The 17,619-nt window shown below is 36.2% G+C and overlaps 1 protein-coding gene across 1 annotated transcript; it reads right to left on the reverse strand.

Moving 5' to 3' along the window:
- Positions 1–13,970: 13,970 nt before the first annotated feature.
- Positions 13,971–17,251, reverse strand: LOC148872511 (large ribosomal subunit protein eL31). The gene is made up of 2 exons (XM_088972132.1): positions 17,112–17,251; positions 13,971–14,490 (listed from the first exon to the last, which is right to left on the reverse strand). The coding sequence occupies exons 1-2, from the start codon at positions 17,195–17,197 to the stop codon at positions 14,211–14,213; spliced, it is 366 nt and encodes a 121-aa protein (XP_088828258.1). The 5' UTR covers positions 17,198–17,251; the 3' UTR covers positions 13,971–14,210.
- Between the last annotated feature and the right edge of the window lie 368 nt (positions 17,252–17,619).

The raw sequence follows: 17,619 nt of genomic DNA on the forward strand, positions 1-17,619 counted from the left end.
ATGTCCAGAAGAATTTGCAACATACATAATAAAATCTTTAAGTAAATGATGTGACAAAATTGGTTTTTTTATGTTCATTGTACTTAGAAATTATCTAGTATGTTTTAAAATCATTTCCCACCTAGAATGAAACTCAACATCCGAAATATTATAGATTAAACAATAGATACTTCAGTTATTTCCCAAGGACCATGATAGACATTGTTGATATTCTTGACAAAATCTTACTTAACATAATTAATATCAACAAAGATATTACATTGTCACCAACCTAAGCTCGGTTAAGTGGGCCGGAATTGGATTGGCATTTATGAAATAGCCTAAGCCTGAGCTAACAAATATAGTTAGTTCTGTTACATTGGGTCCTCGTACGAGCTAATGGAGCTCAATGCAAGTCCAATTCCGACTTAGAATGGTTCAGGCCAAGACGTCCTCTCGGGTTAGCTAACCCATTAACAAGTATAATCCCGGTTAATTGGATCAGAGTAACTCACGACTAACGCAATTTAACCTCGGCCAGCACAAGCATTTCTAAAGTCGCAACATACCCAAAAAAATCCTGAAGTAATTTCTAGAATAAAATTGGTTTTCTTTGTTTGTTTTACTACAAAATCCTCTACTACATTTTAAAATTCTTTCTACCCACGAATCAAACTCAGCATTCAAAAAATTTTAGAATGAACTATTAATGATATATTTTTTCCACTTGGATCATGATAGTCATTGTTGGTATTCTTGACAAAATCCTACTCAACAGAATCTATATATACATAGTTGTTCCACCATCACCAACGCAAGCTCGATTAAGTGGGCTTGGGCTAGACATTTACAAAAAAAGCCCAAGTGCAATACGAAAAAAATTGTTCGGGCCCGGTATATTGGTGTCGTGGCGAACTTGTTGATCTAATCTCATGAACAATCTTGAATAAGAATAGGTCTAGACATCTCAATTGATCAACCTATTTGACCCAAAAGCTGCATTAATTCCCGGGAAACGGAACCAAGTAATCCATGACCAACGAAATTTAACCCCCACCAACAATACCATCTCCAAAACAAGTCGCAACATACACAATAGAATCCTTAAGTAAATGTTGTGGCAAAATTGGTTTTTTATTTTCATTGTACTTAGAAATTTTCCTGTATGTTTTAAAATCATTTCCCACCTAGAATAAAGCTAAGCATTCGAAATATTATAGATTAAACAATAGATACTTCAGTTCTTTCCCAAGGACCCTGATAGCCATTGTTAATATTCTTAACAAAATCCTAATCAACTGAATGTATATCTATAAAGATGTTATATTGTCACCAAACTAAGCTTAGTTAAGTGAGATTGGGGTCGGGCTAGGCATTTATGAAAAAACCCAAGCCCGAGCCAAAAAATATAGTCGGCTCCAATACATTGGGTCCTCGTACGAGCTAATGGGGTTAAATGCAACTCCAATTCTGACTTATAACGGGCCAAGCCAAAACATCATATCTAGTTACCCAACCCATTAACAGATATAATCACAGGTGATTGGAACAGGATAACTCACGACCACTACAATTTAACCTTGACCAGCCAAAGCATCTCTAAAGTCGTAAGTCTTAGCAAAAGGACAAAACGCTGAAAACTGGTCCACAACTATTCGTATAAATTTCTGGTATCAATTGTGTACAATTTTGTTTTGAGAGACTTTCTTTTTGGCTTCAAGTGAGACTTCCCACTAGTCTATGATGTGGGAAAGACATGATACCTGAAAGTTTATGACCGATCACAATCCTCGATGAATTTGATGAAAATTCACCTGATTTGTTACACTACTTTTATGATGCCTGTTCATTGGTTGTAAATTCTTATGGTATCAAATCTTTCCGACATCATAGTTGAACCTTTGAAAAATGACAACAATTGGTTTTGATTCCTTTGATACCATCAAAATTATGTTTTGTAAAACAAAAAACAAAATTTTCATTCTTTAAACATTTGAAAAAAAAATTGCATACAACCAATAACATGTTTCTGTGTTTTTTATTTTGAGAAACAATTCATCTTCAAACCAGATGGTTTTAATTTATTTTTGAAACTGACAAAAGAAAAATAATTCACACTTTGGAGAATGCTCCCCGAGTGGTTAAATAAAGAAATAGAAATTAGGTACTGTAAACATTTACCCATGCAAGTCATGTACCGAAAATGAAATTCTATTAGTTATAACTCATAACTGTAATAACTTATATTTGGGGTTTTCAATAATAATAAATACTCACCCTAGGTTTTTTGGAAAAGGAACATGCCTCATTTCCACCTCCAAAACATTAATGTTTCAGATCGAAATGGGGACCATAGACAAGGCAAGAATTCAAGAAAGAAGTTGCTTTGAATTGTCCAAAAACAATGAAATTATCAAATTGTTATAATAAATAATCAAAGATAAATTATGTTAATATTGCCTAAAATTAAGGATTGAAAATTATATAAGGGATATGAGTAGGGAAATGATGAAAGAATGGTAGAGAATGAAAGTGAAAAAGGACTTTTACCACTTTCTTGATTCTAATATATAAAAAACCATGGGGCAATTCACAGTATTCTCAAAAGGACTGGGAATCTCAAGAAGTAGAAAGAATGAAACAATACTTTTTTCTGTACAATTTTCAATGACAAATTGAACAATTATATCAAGGTCTGGGCCATGATCACCCTTGCTTTTTTTTTTTTTTTTGAGTTGAGATCTTCTACCAATAAAATATGTTTCAACCCTCTATCAACTTGATGTAACACTGCACATCTCACCATGAGACTGAGACCCACCATATATGAGATGTGTGGTGTGAGATTATGTTGATAGAGGGTTGGAACATGTTTTGTTGGCAGGTGGACAGAATTCCTTCTTTTTGCCTTATTTCTCTTTCATATAAATTGGGAAGAGTGTGATTTTACCTCCTATTCTCAGTTTGGGAAGACGTAAATACAAATATATTGAGTGCAAACCGAAGCTAAACAAATATTTTCAATATTTCAAAGCCTTGTATTTATACTGTACATATTTGTATTTATATTCTTCCCAAACACAACTTAAACAACAAAGAAAAAAACAAGGTCAATCTAAACCAAAAGCAGGATTTGCACTCTTTTGCATTTATGCCACTGCAAAAGAAAATTCACACTGCAACAAAAACTAAGCCTAAAGTTCAAGCATAGCTTAATGGCCCGTTTGGTGCCGGGAAGAGATGGGGTGAGAAAGGAAAAATTTATTTTCTCAATTAAGGTGCCTGTGTTTGTTTGCTGAGATCTATTATCTCATAGAATTTGCTTTCCAGTGTTTGGTTGATGTGAAAATTTTGCAGGATGTTTGATTTAAGCAAAAATGATATCTAATTCCACAACACAGCCCTATCCTATTTACAAGATGACATGGCCTAATATTGTTTGTGTCTTGCCACAAAGCAAGTTGACATGGATATTTCAAAGCAAGCAAATACCTATGGCATCATTTAAGCAAATATAAAACTGTCATAACCACCAAACTGACTATCAAAACAAAAATGACTATTGATTGGGAATGGGTTTTTTTCAACGCCTCCACCTCCATGCCAGTATCCTCTACGTAGGTCCTAGAGGTGTTACCAATTGTAGGTTGTTTGGGTGGTGGGTGCATATTACGTTGGTATCGCTGCAAATGATATATGGCCTCATCATATGTGATATATGAACAAAAAGCTGCTCCGCTAAATTTGTGTACTTGGGCATTGCACTCTGCCCATGTGAAGTAAATTCCTAGTTGGCACCCTTTGAACACAACATAATATTTTTTCATTTTAGACCTATAACCATGTAAGCACATATTCCATCAAACCCTATATTATTAACCTATAATTGAACTTGCAAATAAATTGACCACCAAATCCAATATGAAATCAAACATATTTAAGTTCCATTTGTACTGATTTCAAGAGATCCATCCATACTAATTTCATTAACGAAAACCTATTTGAGTAATCATTCAATCAAATAGTTGAGCAACCTATTTAAGTTCATAAACTCAAGTAATAAACCCGTTTAATGTCATCAATTCAACGAAATCAATTATCTACATGGGAACCTCTGAATCCCATATATTGAGTTAAAACCTGTCAATCAAAGAGTCAGAATATGCATTCATTTTAAGTTGGAAAACCCTGTATAAATTCATCAACCCAATTATGCCAAATCAACATTCCCATGGGAACTTGCAAATCCCATATATTGAGTGAAAACCTGTATTTAATAAATAGATTAACACGTTCAAACTAAATATTCAACCATCATTCATAAACCATCAGTATCTTCATTTAACCATCCACTTGGGTAATGTTCAAGTCTTACACGAAAAAGGATTGTTTCTATCGATTGGTCAAGACAAAGCCAGTCAAGACATGTTTGAGTCATATGTCAATCTAAATAATGTTCAAGTTTTCCAAAACATAAATATGTAGCCAAGAAACAACCCATAAAGCATAACAAAAAGTGGGGTGTAAATGAACCATATTCATTAGTATCTCCAAAAAAGGGTGTTACCAAAGTAACTTCAGTTAAGTGGGCCCAACTTCAAATCTAACCATGCCTTCCTCAATTCCAGAGCCAAGGCAAAAAATGCTATTGCCTGATTTTTAGACTCAATCAGATAATTGATAAGCTTAGCACATCATCATAAAGCTTTTCCTTCTTCAACAACCCGATTCCCTTCTCAACTGCTGATGTGTGGCTCATTGTGACACTAGCAAGTGCACTAGCCGTTCAAGTAATAAAGTAATGAGTGAAGTATCGTTCCCACGAGGATTTAGGAAACAATTACCAATACTAAATTGAGCACTTCTTATCTGATCAACAAATAAATCAAAACTTTAATGAAAGCTAAAAAATCCTAAATTAAAATCTATCTAAATCATTGGCCCAATTGCCTTCAAATCAGGTTAGAAGAGTAAGCAATAAATGTCAATCTCAGAATTCAGCAATCTATCAATTTGGATCATTCGAATAAATCATGATTGAGCCTTGGTTTGGTGAAACCCCAAGGTCATGAACAGCCTTTCTCAAGCACATGTTCATCCTATGCATGAGTGACGGTTCTTCTATCTCTAGCAAGAATCTAATCCCCATGCATGCATTTCTTCAAACACTTCTAAGGCATCAATTCAAATCTGAATTGATCACCAACTGAATTGTGCAAGTTATCTCTAACCTTGCACTCAATTCAGTTCTTGAATACTAGATCTGAATTCCTAGAGTCTCTCTCAAGCACTCTAGGAATTCCAAGCTGTAGATTAATTCAGCCAATCTGAAAATTGCAGATCTGAATTCTCTTTCAAGCAATTCAGATCTTGCAATCTCAGATCTGAGTTTTGAAGGTTAGTTGGCCGAATTAATCTACAATAACACCCTTATTCAAGAAACTTCAAGTACAATTCATGACCATTTGAATGAATCAAAAAGAATTAGATTGCTGAACTGAAATTTTACAAGCTGAAATACATCAAGGAAGAATGGAAAAAAAGAGAAAGAAGAAAGAAAATATAACAAAGAAACTGAATTCGAATCAAAAGATAATGAAACTACAATTGATTTATTACAAAAGATCTTTGAATCACAAACCCTCAATTCAAACTCACCTTCTCTTCTAGCTTGCTTGTCTTGAACTTCCTTCAGCCCTTCTTCTTCTTCTTCCTTGCGCCTAGCCTTCTTCTCTTCTCTTCTCTCAAGGTGGCCGAACCTCTAAGAGTGGGAGAGCCTTCCTCTCAAGCAATTGAACACCTCTCCCCCCTCCTAGAGGCCTCCTTATATAGTTTTTCAAGGGGGCTCTTGCCCCTTCTTGAAGTCTCTAGAATTGGGTGTATTACACCCCTCATGAACCTTCTAGAGTGCTCCCTCCTTCTCTTCAAGAAACTTCTAGGAGTTGCTGCCCCTAGCTCCCTTTGGGCTGCTATTTGGGCTACAACTTAGCTTGCTTTTGAGCTCATGTGGGCTACACTCTAGGCTGTTATTTGGGCTAAAAATGGGCTGGGCCGAAATTTCCTTCTTGCTAGGCTTCTTCCCTTGGGTTTTCCAAAGAGTTAGCTTGCACTACTTGGGCCGAATGAAATTCCCTTGCTCTCATGGCTGGGCCGGGCTGAACTTGATAAATTTTTGGCTTTCTTTTCTTGCTTTTGCCTTCTTTTTGTTGATTTGGCTCCCCTTGAAATCTTTCTTGCAATTAAGCTAAAATAGGGCAAAATCTAATTAAACCAGCATAAAATTTCATGCAAAAACCTCATAAAATATAGATAAATTGTAGGTTCATCAACTGCAGAAGCCAATGACTTAATGCTAGATGCAATCTCATGTACTTCTTCAGCAACTATAGTTGCATACGACTTTCTCTTCCCAAGACCCCTCCACTTAGCTGAGCTACCCTCCTCAGGTGGCCAAGCCTGAAGAGTTGAGTCACCAACATTGTCTCCTTCAACCTCATCAAATACAGGATCTTGCATTGTCGGCATGCTTGTGGTTTCATTCACTGATGCTGCCTCACGCCTGCTTAGTTCCCTAGTAGTGAATGCACCAGCGCCAGTTACTTGATCATTTCCACATACTATTAGCCATTTGGTCATAGTTGTGGATGGATTTTCTCCTAAATTGCTTTGCTTCTAGGTGTTCCTGTCCAGTTGTAATGGATCAATTGCTACAAGTTCATATCTTACTTGTGTATTGTAATATTTAGGATGAATATCATATTGAAGTTTACCTAGATGTATTCATTCCACACTCGGGGCTCTGCATCGATGGTTTGTCATGTCATTCCAGGAAAAACCACTAGAATTGATGATGATGTTCGTTATCGTGGAGAAATTCTTCTTTATTGTCTTCATTCGATTCCTAATGTGGTTCTATGTGCACTCCACTTCATATTTCAGACTTATGGCTCTTGCAGCTGCAGTATATGCCAAAGCCTTAAAGTTCTTGTCAACCTTGTGTCCAAGGGTGACTTGCTTCACCAGAGTTTCAATCAGTGTGTTATCCATCTCACTTGTCCAGCTCATGTTCACCTTATTAGATCTACTATCAGTTTCGTTAGACTGAGAATCCATGTCTAACTCTAACCAAGCAACAATAAGTCAAGCTACACAGTGAACATAATAAAATTCATACATCTAGCATGCCACCCCAACTAGTTCATATCAGTATTTCAACCAGTACTAACCAAATTTACACCAAGTTCCATCATTCCAATCATCCATAATAAAACACACACACACACATGGTACAACTAAAAACAATAATGTCCAACACAAGATAGTTGTGCTCTTAACATAAACCAGTCAAAGGAAAGATAATAAAAAATGCAAATAGTTAAATAAGGAGTGCATGTACATTGTGAAGTCAAACATAGAAATACATGTGAAGATTAATCAAAGAAATTTAATGTCGATGCCTAGACTGAGCCAACTGATAGTCTGCCCACATTTGATTTGCTATCTCCTCTCTAAGACGGTGTCCTTCTTTAATGGACTCATTTCTACTAATGTGTTGAGATGGTTGAGATACTTGAGTATCATCAACCACACCATCTACCACTTCCCCGTCATCTGCATCAATCTCTGCACCTTTAGTAGCATCGTGATCGTATTCAGACATGATTCAATCATATGGATCCACACTCATGACATGATTATGTAATATGCAACATGCAGAGACAATCTTGACTTGTGTTTTGAATGGGTAATTCTGCTCAGAAACCAATAGTGGAAACCACTTCTTGAGAACCCAAAAAATTCGCTCAACTGCATTTCGCAGTGAAGCATGACAGAGGTTGAATAACTCTTTAGGGTTCTCAGGTTGATGTGCACTCCATTCCTTCAAATGATATCTTATGCTCCGATATGGTATTAATAAGCCAGACTTTAGAGCAAACCTAGCATTCACCAAGTAATATTTACCTATTTTAACATACGAGAAAATGGTTAGGTACCAAATTCCACATTTACACCTGATATGACCTATATGGATATGTATTAGCACCTTGTGGGACATGTAGTTTGTGTTCCCTTGCCATTGCACTACTTAACATGCGGGAGTCCGATGCAGCATCCTCCCATCCAGGTAATGCATAGGTGAAAAGCAAGTTGAAAGAACATGCAGCAAGGATATTTTGTGTTGGATAGGACTCACGACTGCGAAATTTAGCTACATCTGCTAGTGGAACCTTCACAGGTATGCGTGTCTCGTCAATTGCCCCAATGCAATCCTACCAAGCAAAGCATATTGATTGTACTATGTGGTTCACTACCTAAATCAATACAGATAATTGACATATGTAATATTGACACTTTCCTTACCTGAAAGTATGGCTAAAAGTCATGTCAGTTTCTAATCTCTGGTGGTGTGTCAGGACTACTTGGTTGGATTAGGTATATATCTTCTAAACTCAAAACTACATTTAACACGGAGTTGAAGTGGTGGCTAACAGTCTCTCCAGATCTATTGAAATGAAATCCCATAGTCCTATTCCTAACATTATGTGTTAAAATGTGCAGAAATCTAGTAACTTGTTCTTCTACACTAGTTCTCAGTGTATCATGGAGTCGTCTGGTCTCCCGTAGAATTTTACATAACCTGTAAAAGGATTCCTTCCCCATTCTTAGCTGGTTGTAACAATCAACCTGTCGTCCCTTATACAACCTCCAATAGATCTTGTCTTTGTAAGTCTCAATTGATAGAAGGTTCCCTATCAACATAGTCCAACCATTCTTGTACAAGGGTCAACGCAACTGCAATTCCACTAGTTGCAGCTCCAACAATCGCAATCAACATCTCATTGTCCATCTGTGTTTATATAGAATAAATTATCTAGCCTTGCTTTGTATTTATGTTTTAAATGAGAGCAGTTTAATCAAACAATGGGGGGAAATTAACAATATTCAACTGTCACACAATGTATTTGAGATAATAGCAGTAAAAAAATATAATTTGAAGATTCAATGGGTACTATGGCCCATCTGGCCTATTCTCTCTCTCTCTCTCCCACACACCACTTTATGTGGTGCTCAAATATTTAGGTGCTACTTGTTGATGGCTAAAATGGCTTAAAAGAAAAACATTTTTCTAGTCATGGATTGACCAGGACCAAGCTGCTCAGAACTTCAGGTGGGTGGATTTGGTTCGGCTTGAACTAGAACATAGTTTGACTATTGTGAAAGGATGAAAGCCTATAATCTTATATTAGCTCTCCATAAAGCATATTAGTTTTCCACAAATCTAGGCTAAAAAGGCAATGAAGGAGACATGCTCTTATGAAGGAGATGTTCCCAATACACAGTTGAGACCTTTCTCATGAAATAAAAGAAAGAAATTAATTACAATGCAGACCTTAAAAAGCAAAAGCAGTAAAGGTAAACCCAACAATATAATTATAACAGAGAAGAAGGAGCAAAAGGAAAACAATGACAAAATCCATGAAGAAATGAAGTCAAAATCAACTTGGATACATCAAGCAAAAAGCAAAGATAGAGGGACAATAGGCTATTAGGGAGTAGGGACTAGGGAGCATGGCAGGAGCCCGGGGGAAAGGAAAAGGAAGACTACTAAGAAAGAACCAGCGCCGACATCACAGAAATGATGACAACTGAAGAGTAATTTGAGTAAAGAAAGAATATTGACCCACTAAGGACTATCACCTCAACAATGTATGGATCAAAGGGGACAGAAAAATGTAAAAGGAAAGATCAAGATCTTACAGAAGATATGGATGGACACTAGTAAGTGGTTATACATGGAGAATAACAACGACCATTCAAATCAAAGTATGGGGTTTCAACTATTTACAGGGAACGAAACCAATGCACAGATTTCCTAACAAATATGGAACATGGAGACAAACAAAACATGGATGGGCAAGACAAGTGGAAACTCGATTTTATGATCTGTTAGGACTACATATAAACTAATGTAATCATTCTAATAGGGCTATTTATTTTGTGGTAAATTATTTATTTGGATAAATTCACTTGGTAAATGTTTCTCAAGTCATATTGAGGTAAGTGTATTTATTCATGTTTTTCTTTTTCTATTAAATTTTTTTTAGGTAAGTTCTTTTTTGTTTTTTTTTTTTGTTATCATATATAATCTGTCTTAGATCTTTGGGGTAATTTGAGTTCTGTTCCCCTCAGAATTCCTAAGGCTCACTTTGGAAGGAATACAAATACAAATGCATACAAAACAGTACAAAATGCAAGGTTTTACACTATATATTTGTATTTGTACTCCTTTTGAGCCTAATGTGACTGTACAGTTTGGGTCAGTGTCAAGAGGGAAAGAATGACTGATCAGCCCAACTCAGAATTCTTTAACCCCACTGTAAAGAGGGGATGAATCTTAACTGCGGATTGATGCCAAATCCGCGGGCAGGATGCAGTTTATAGGGGATGGCTACTAGTAGACCATGAGGATCTGTAATCCAGAATCCTGTAGTGAGCTGCAGAGTACTTTTCCCATTTTTGTATCATTAATTTTGACAGTCTACTTCCTAGTGTGAGAGTAACTTATTACTTACCCACCACCTGGGAGAACACTATTTTAGGTAAGTTGTCAAAAAAATTACCTAGAGAAAATTGAGGGTGCATTTTGTTCACGGACAGAACCAGAATCGGAAACACCTATTCGTGGCATTTGTTTGGTTCAGTCAGGAATCGGTATCGGATTCCTGTTGTTTGATTCAACTAGAACCTGGAATCGGAATCAGCCAAAATTTCAAATTCTGCCCCTGTTAAAAGAACCTCAAAGATTAGTAGTGCATCTTTAAGCGTAATGCTGGCTTATCATTTGCTTGTTGGGAAAATTTTGTAGATATGAACTTTGCCATCTCTAGTGCTTCATTTGGACTTATGGTTTTGTATGAAATGTCAACCTTTAATCAAATTTTTATGGAGAATTATGATCTACTTTTAACCAATTCAGAAAGAATTAAAATTCCTTAGGAAAGTGCAATTCTATCCACAAGATGTGGAGGAAAACAATATAGTATCATTTTGAAAAAAAAAAAGATTAAGATGAAGACGACCTTTCACTTCCTTTTACCCACTTTACAGAAATAACTGCTTGTTCATCATTTTCCTTTGAAAAAAATAAAAGCATGCCCTAAGGGGGTAAGCCAGTTGCCTAAATTGAAGTATTTACACAGCATTGGATTGGATCCATTTCAATTTTATCAAATGCTCAGCCCAAGCCCTAATACTCTTGCATATTGGAATCTAATTTGCATTCAAGAAAATGAAGTATAGAAGGTCTCGTTTGTTTTGCGGGAATAGGGGTCTGAAATCGGAATTGGAATGCAGATTCCAACTGTTTTGGTTGGGTTGGAATCACATTCCTATCCCTGGTGGAATGGCATTCTCCCATTTGAGGGAATGGTCATTCCCTCCCCTCTCTTGGGAATGAAATTCTATTCCAACAGATTCCAATTTCCATTTTAATTCCTATCTGAACCAAACAAATTATGAGAATAAAATTCCAATTCTGATTCTAAAGAATTCTGATTCCAAAAGATTCCAATTTTAACTGCAAACCAAATGGACCCGAAATTTTCATACATGAAGAATAACAAAAATGATCTTTCTTAAGTAAATTCTATTTATTTACACTAATATTTTAATTGTTATATATCAAGCTTATAATGTTATCCCAAAATGTAATATTTATACACATGCAAAGTATATACGTAGACAATTTATATGAAAGTACACTCTTGTATTGAATAATAAGAAGCATTTAAAAATATATATATCAGTTAAAAGATGATGGCAATATTACTTATAAACACGGTGAACTGAAATTAGTTCTTCCAAATTTCATCAAATTTTCGTAGTCATTTATTTATAAAATACTAGTTATAACCTATAAAGGAGCCTAATGCAACCAAAAGTGTGAAATTTGCGTTTAAAGCATGAGACTATTTTCAAACCCAATCCATCAGCACCAAGCAAAAAGTTAAATTCTGCTACTAAAACCTGGAAAAGAAAAGGGGAATTATACTCCCTTCTGTAAAACCTTTATACCATTGCTTGAGGCTTTTCCTAGAGTGTTGAACTCATGACGAATGATCTATTTTTCTAGTTTCTACTTAATTGATATAATTTAAAAATCACCCTTGATTTAGAATTTACAGTGCTCAACTTTAGGGGTTGAATTCTTCTAGAAGTGCAATTTGGGCGGGCCCAATTCACAATTTTACATGTATTGGACTTGAATTTTGGGTGCTTGGGCTAAGCCTGAGCCCAAACGTTTGGGTTTATTAATATTTTCAGGCTGAGGTCAAGTCTAACCCTTAGGTACCCTGAACCTTGTCAGAGACCAGTATCCTAACCCAAGCCATATACATGTATATATACACGTATGTATAAACAAAATATAGTTTGATCTGATTAAACTACCCAAGCCCAGCCCAGGCCGAGCCAAACCGAGTGCATCAAATTTTAATGCAAACTGGATCAGGTTTGGATGGTTCAGGCTTGACCTCAAGCTTGGGCTTGCGTTGAGCTAAAACCCGGCCGAGCCCAACTTGCACCCCTAAATTTTCATTCAATCCAATCAAATGAAAATGAATACATAGCTCAGTTTCTAAAGAGTGCAAATACAAATATAGTTTGTGCATAACTTTTACATTTGTATTTGCATTCCGTTGACCCTGAAGATTTCATTAAACAGTGAGACTTGCTAATTCTCAAGTCCAAACAAATTGAACCCTAACCCTCTAACCATAGAATCCTAACCCCTTATATTTAGACGGCCTTGTCAAGGTGAATGGTGTTTTTTTTTTTGTTACCAGTTCCAATAACAAATGGAAGCCATCTGATTTGAAAACAGATTATATTGCACCTATTTGACATCGATGCCATTGCTCTAGAAAATGGCAATACATTAACGTTACATCGAAAAAAACAGTTCTCCAAGAAAAACCTGTTGTTTGAAACCATTTTTTCATAAAAAACAGTATTTCAAGCTACACCAAATTTTCCGTTTCCTGGAGCTGCATCTCACTGCTGCCAAGAGGGGCATGAGGTGGCAGTGACAGGGACATGACATGGAACTGCATAATAGGTACCGGTGCTGAAAACGTGTCCTGGAGCATTGGTACCAAACATAAAACATTGTTGTTGCTCCAGGAAACGTCCTACCTAGCAGCAACGGTTTCAAACAAAAAAGACACCATTTTCTCAGAAAACGGTGATTCTAACCCACACATCAACAGCACTGTTTCTAAGAAAACAGTATTGTATCTATAGTTTCGATGCCAAACATATACATTATTTTTCTTGTTACCAAATCCAAAAACAAAAGCATCTAATTTGAAAACAGAATGTTTCTCAAAACAAAAATATAGAAAAGTGTTGTTGGCTATGTATGAGTTTTTTGTTTTCAGATGTTTGAAGAGTATTTGTTTTTGTTTAGAAGACATAATTATGATGGTTTCAAATGCATGGTTTGTTTATGGAAACAAAACCATCCTACTTTCAATTCTCACAACAGAAACAAGGTAAGAAAGCTTGTTTTTGTTTTGGCTGATGTGGCAATTTTGAAAACAAGCACTGATCTCTCTTATCATCACACCGGATCCGGATATTGTAGGTGAAGGAAGCTTGAACTCTAAAGTGCAAATAGGTTGGATATGGCAATCACACAATAATAATTTGTTAAACGGAACCTTTGTGATGCTCTTGTGGCAACTAACGCCACTGAACAGAGTTGAAAATAATAAAATCCCACTGGATGAGTGCTACATGTCTCTTAAGCATTTGCAGGACCAAGATATTTCATACTTCGGAGGCACTCAGGCACTAGTTCGTACTTCATTCATAGATATCAGATAATGCTTCAAAAGACCACAATGTCTCAACTCTCAATTGCAAGGAAAATTCTATTTTTTGTTGGGTACATTTAGGCTTGTATTACATGGATGATGACAACCAACTCCTGGTTAGAAGCTTTTTCTTGCACTCTATTGAAACCTCAAATGTACCACTGATACATATAAAACAATAATCAAGATTAAAAAATACTAACGAAATAGATTAAATAGTACTCCGAAATACATCATCCACTGTGGAGGCAGAAAATTCCCTACCAAACTCAGGGCCAAAACTTGAAGTCTGTAAACTGAACAAAAGCAGGACAAAAAATTAAACTTTAACTAAAGCCTAGATCGTTGGCAAGTTCAATCTGCTTCTTCAATGACCTTGGTACTCAATCCTTTCAAACCCTCAGGTGGGACCTCTGCAACTGTCACCAATGAGTAGAGCTCCTCCTTGGCATCTTCCTCATCATTCCTCTTTCGAGCAATGCGCACCCGGACTCTCCTTGGCACACTTCGGATCCCGCGGCTCCAGATATGCTTGTTGAGCTTCACATCCACTCTAACATCTGTTGTCCCCATTGCCTTCTGTGCAAACTTCCTGATTTCCTTTATGGCTCTAGGAGCCATCTTCTTGAAAGTGCTGCAAACAGAAATTAATACACCATCAGCAATCATGATTCACACACAAATCAACAATTATCATCTAATCTAAGGGTGTATTTCAGTTTATAGTTGTTTTTGGGTTTCATCTGGTTAATCACCATGCAGCAACTGAAATGAGCATTATATTGTATATGCTGTTTTGCTTGTTCCATAGTCTTTCTGATCAATCATAACCAGTAGAATAGAACACAACTTTTACAGCTTACTGAACGAAACATGGCTGGCTAATGTAAGCATGCCATAAAAGTTATATGGTGCGTCTAAAACACCACAATAGCTCCAACCATTATCTTTCTGCTCAATAACGAGTTTGAGTTTACCCTCAAAAGTAAATAATTAAAATACACATACACACGTTCAATGATTCAATAATCACATCATCTCATGGTTCAAAAAAATGAACTACAGAAAATAGCAGCCTCTTTAGAATTGTCTGCTTAAAAAAAGCATTGTTATTTCAAATTAAAAAAGGTATGGTTCTGGAACCAAGAGATTAAAAAGCATTGGTGCATATTAATGCATATTGACCAATACATATCAGTTTTCAGAAGCACCAATACACCAAATAAGAGGAATTAAAATAATTTTTAACTATTTCAAATTTTAATAATTTATGTGACATGCCCAGTAAAATACCCAAAAAATAGAAAAAAAAAAGAGTATCAATCAAAATAAACTCCCAATATTCAAAAGAAATGTATATTGAGAGTATCAATAGTTTGAACATTGTCTGGAACAATATCTTGCTTTATCAGAACCATGAATCAAACACCAAGTCACCGACCAAACCAGACAGGGAATCCTATAGGTGTTTCACTAGTTTTTAGTTTCTGCTCATCCAGACATGTTGCCCTTGCCATCAAGAGACACATCACCTTAGAACATAAAATGCATACGGGAATCTATAATGTTCTGCTATTTTACCCAGTTATGGCAAGGTGAAAAGGGCTGGTTGGTATTCTGAAAATTACATTAAAAATTAAAATATCTGACACAATGTGGCACCCTAGTACAGGTATCAGGTATCACGTTTTTTTTGAAGAACCTTAGAATGAGACAGGTAGGTATTCTGAAGGTATTCTGAATCAACAATCAACAGTCAGCTCAAAATTTATTGAACTTGATTAAGACCAAGGACCCTGCCCAAGCACAACCAACTACACCCCCTCTAGATCCATGCAGATGCAGAGACAGGGATGCAAAAAAAATACCTAAAATACAAACCAGCTTACAAACACAGCCCATAAATAACAAATAATGCAGACTAAAATTTCCAGCCTGGGATATGCAAATGAAATTTAGGTCCGATGCTTGGCAAAATGTGTTTTTATACCACAAGAGTTCTGATAGAACTGATTTATTCTGAAAGAAACAGAGCAGTTGCAATCTGTCATGAGCATTTGCAATGAGAAGGTCAACATTCTGTCATGTTAAGGAAACTTTTATATTTGGACAATAATCAAAACATCGTGGAAAGGATAGGCTGATTGGATTGGTGGATAGAAATTTAGAAACTTGGGGCCTTCTGAAACAGCCCCATGGCAGGACGCAGGATTCCGACCACCTTTGTCAGCCTGCATATCTCAGCAATCGACAATATTGGGATAGATAATTGTCAATCAAATGAATCACTAGTTCTTTGCATAACACTAAACATGTGCAATTTTAACAAATTATCAATTGTCAATAATTTTGCATCTTTTAATAAATTAATTCCCACTTTGCAGCAAAAAAAAAAATACTTGCAATTTTAGTACCAGTGTTGCATGGATAGAGATACGGGATTCAGATGAAAAAGGATCTAGTTCAACAAAAAGAACAAAAGATTTCATAATTGGCCCCGGTTGGGATAAACAATAATATAGTGTGATTTGCAGTACATATATAACATTTAGCCAATTCAATCAAAATCAAATGGAACAGTTTGACGTTCATAAAAAAAGCTAAAAAAAGGAGGTAGCAAGATAACTAAAAACCATCTTTTTTGAACTTACAAACTAAATATCGACAGAATGGCCTCGAAATACAGATCAGCCGAAGCAAACCAAACATTAAGGAAGCCCATTGGCACCAGGATACGGGTAAAACCAATGGAAAAATGTAGAAGCTATCACACAATATTCTTGTTCAACCCAATTTCATTCAATAAACGGTAACTTCTATTCTTCAACAAATTAGGCCGGCTGAATGGAAACAAATATACAAGTAACAATTACAACCAATCCTCATTTATAATAACCAAACAAGAAGAATTATCCTAAAGTTTCACAGCTTCCTCAAAAATGTAGACATTATCTAGAAGAGTTGCAGGTTGAACGGGACAATACAGTTGGTACATGTGTTGTTCAGCAGATTAAGATTAGCAAATATTAACATTCTAACAGAATAACACAGTTATGTACTTGGATCATCAATGCAACCAAACTTCCGAAGTTCTAAAAGACATTAATGAACATCAACGAATAACAGATTCGTAACAACTGGGAAACAGAATGGGATTATACAAATATGAAGAAAATAAATTTGCAGGAGTTTCTGAATCAAAGAGGTAGATCTAAGCCATTTACGAAAGAAAGAAAGAAAGAAAATCCTCATTACCATCCATGTAAGCGTTTGTGGAGGTTGATGGTGTACTCCCTAGTGACGACCTCCTCCTTTCTTCCTTTGTCTCCCTTCACCACCATTGTTGCAGCAGCACTTTCGAAACCTAAACCCTAAAGTTCCAAAGCTTCGGCTGCAGAAGAAACCCTAAAGCTCAACAGAGGAATATATGTATTAGCGAGATCTGAGTTGAATCGGTGACCTTGCTTTTTAATTGAAAGTACTTAAATGCCCTTTTCTCTCAAATGCATGTCCGGACGTGTGAAATAGGACGGACAAGACCTTTTATGTCATTATACACATCCAGGATTAGGATGGTAAAAGGGTTGATGGTCCGGACCGGAATGTACATCACACGTTCACACGTACAGCCCGGCTGGGGCAGAGAAGAGATCGCTGGGCCTACGCTAGAATCAGTTATTGGGCTAACCTGAGATCTCGGGTCCAACAGATCCATGTCATTTTTAATTAGCTAAGGGACCGTTTGGTGCGCTTTCCGTGCAGT

The sequence above is a fragment of the Nelumbo lutea genome, chromosome 2 (genome assembly GCF_056320005.1).
Source record: "Nelumbo lutea isolate HS-2025 chromosome 2, American lotus-T2T, whole genome shotgun sequence".
NCBI lineage: Eukaryota > Viridiplantae > Streptophyta > Magnoliopsida > Proteales > Nelumbonaceae > Nelumbo > Nelumbo lutea.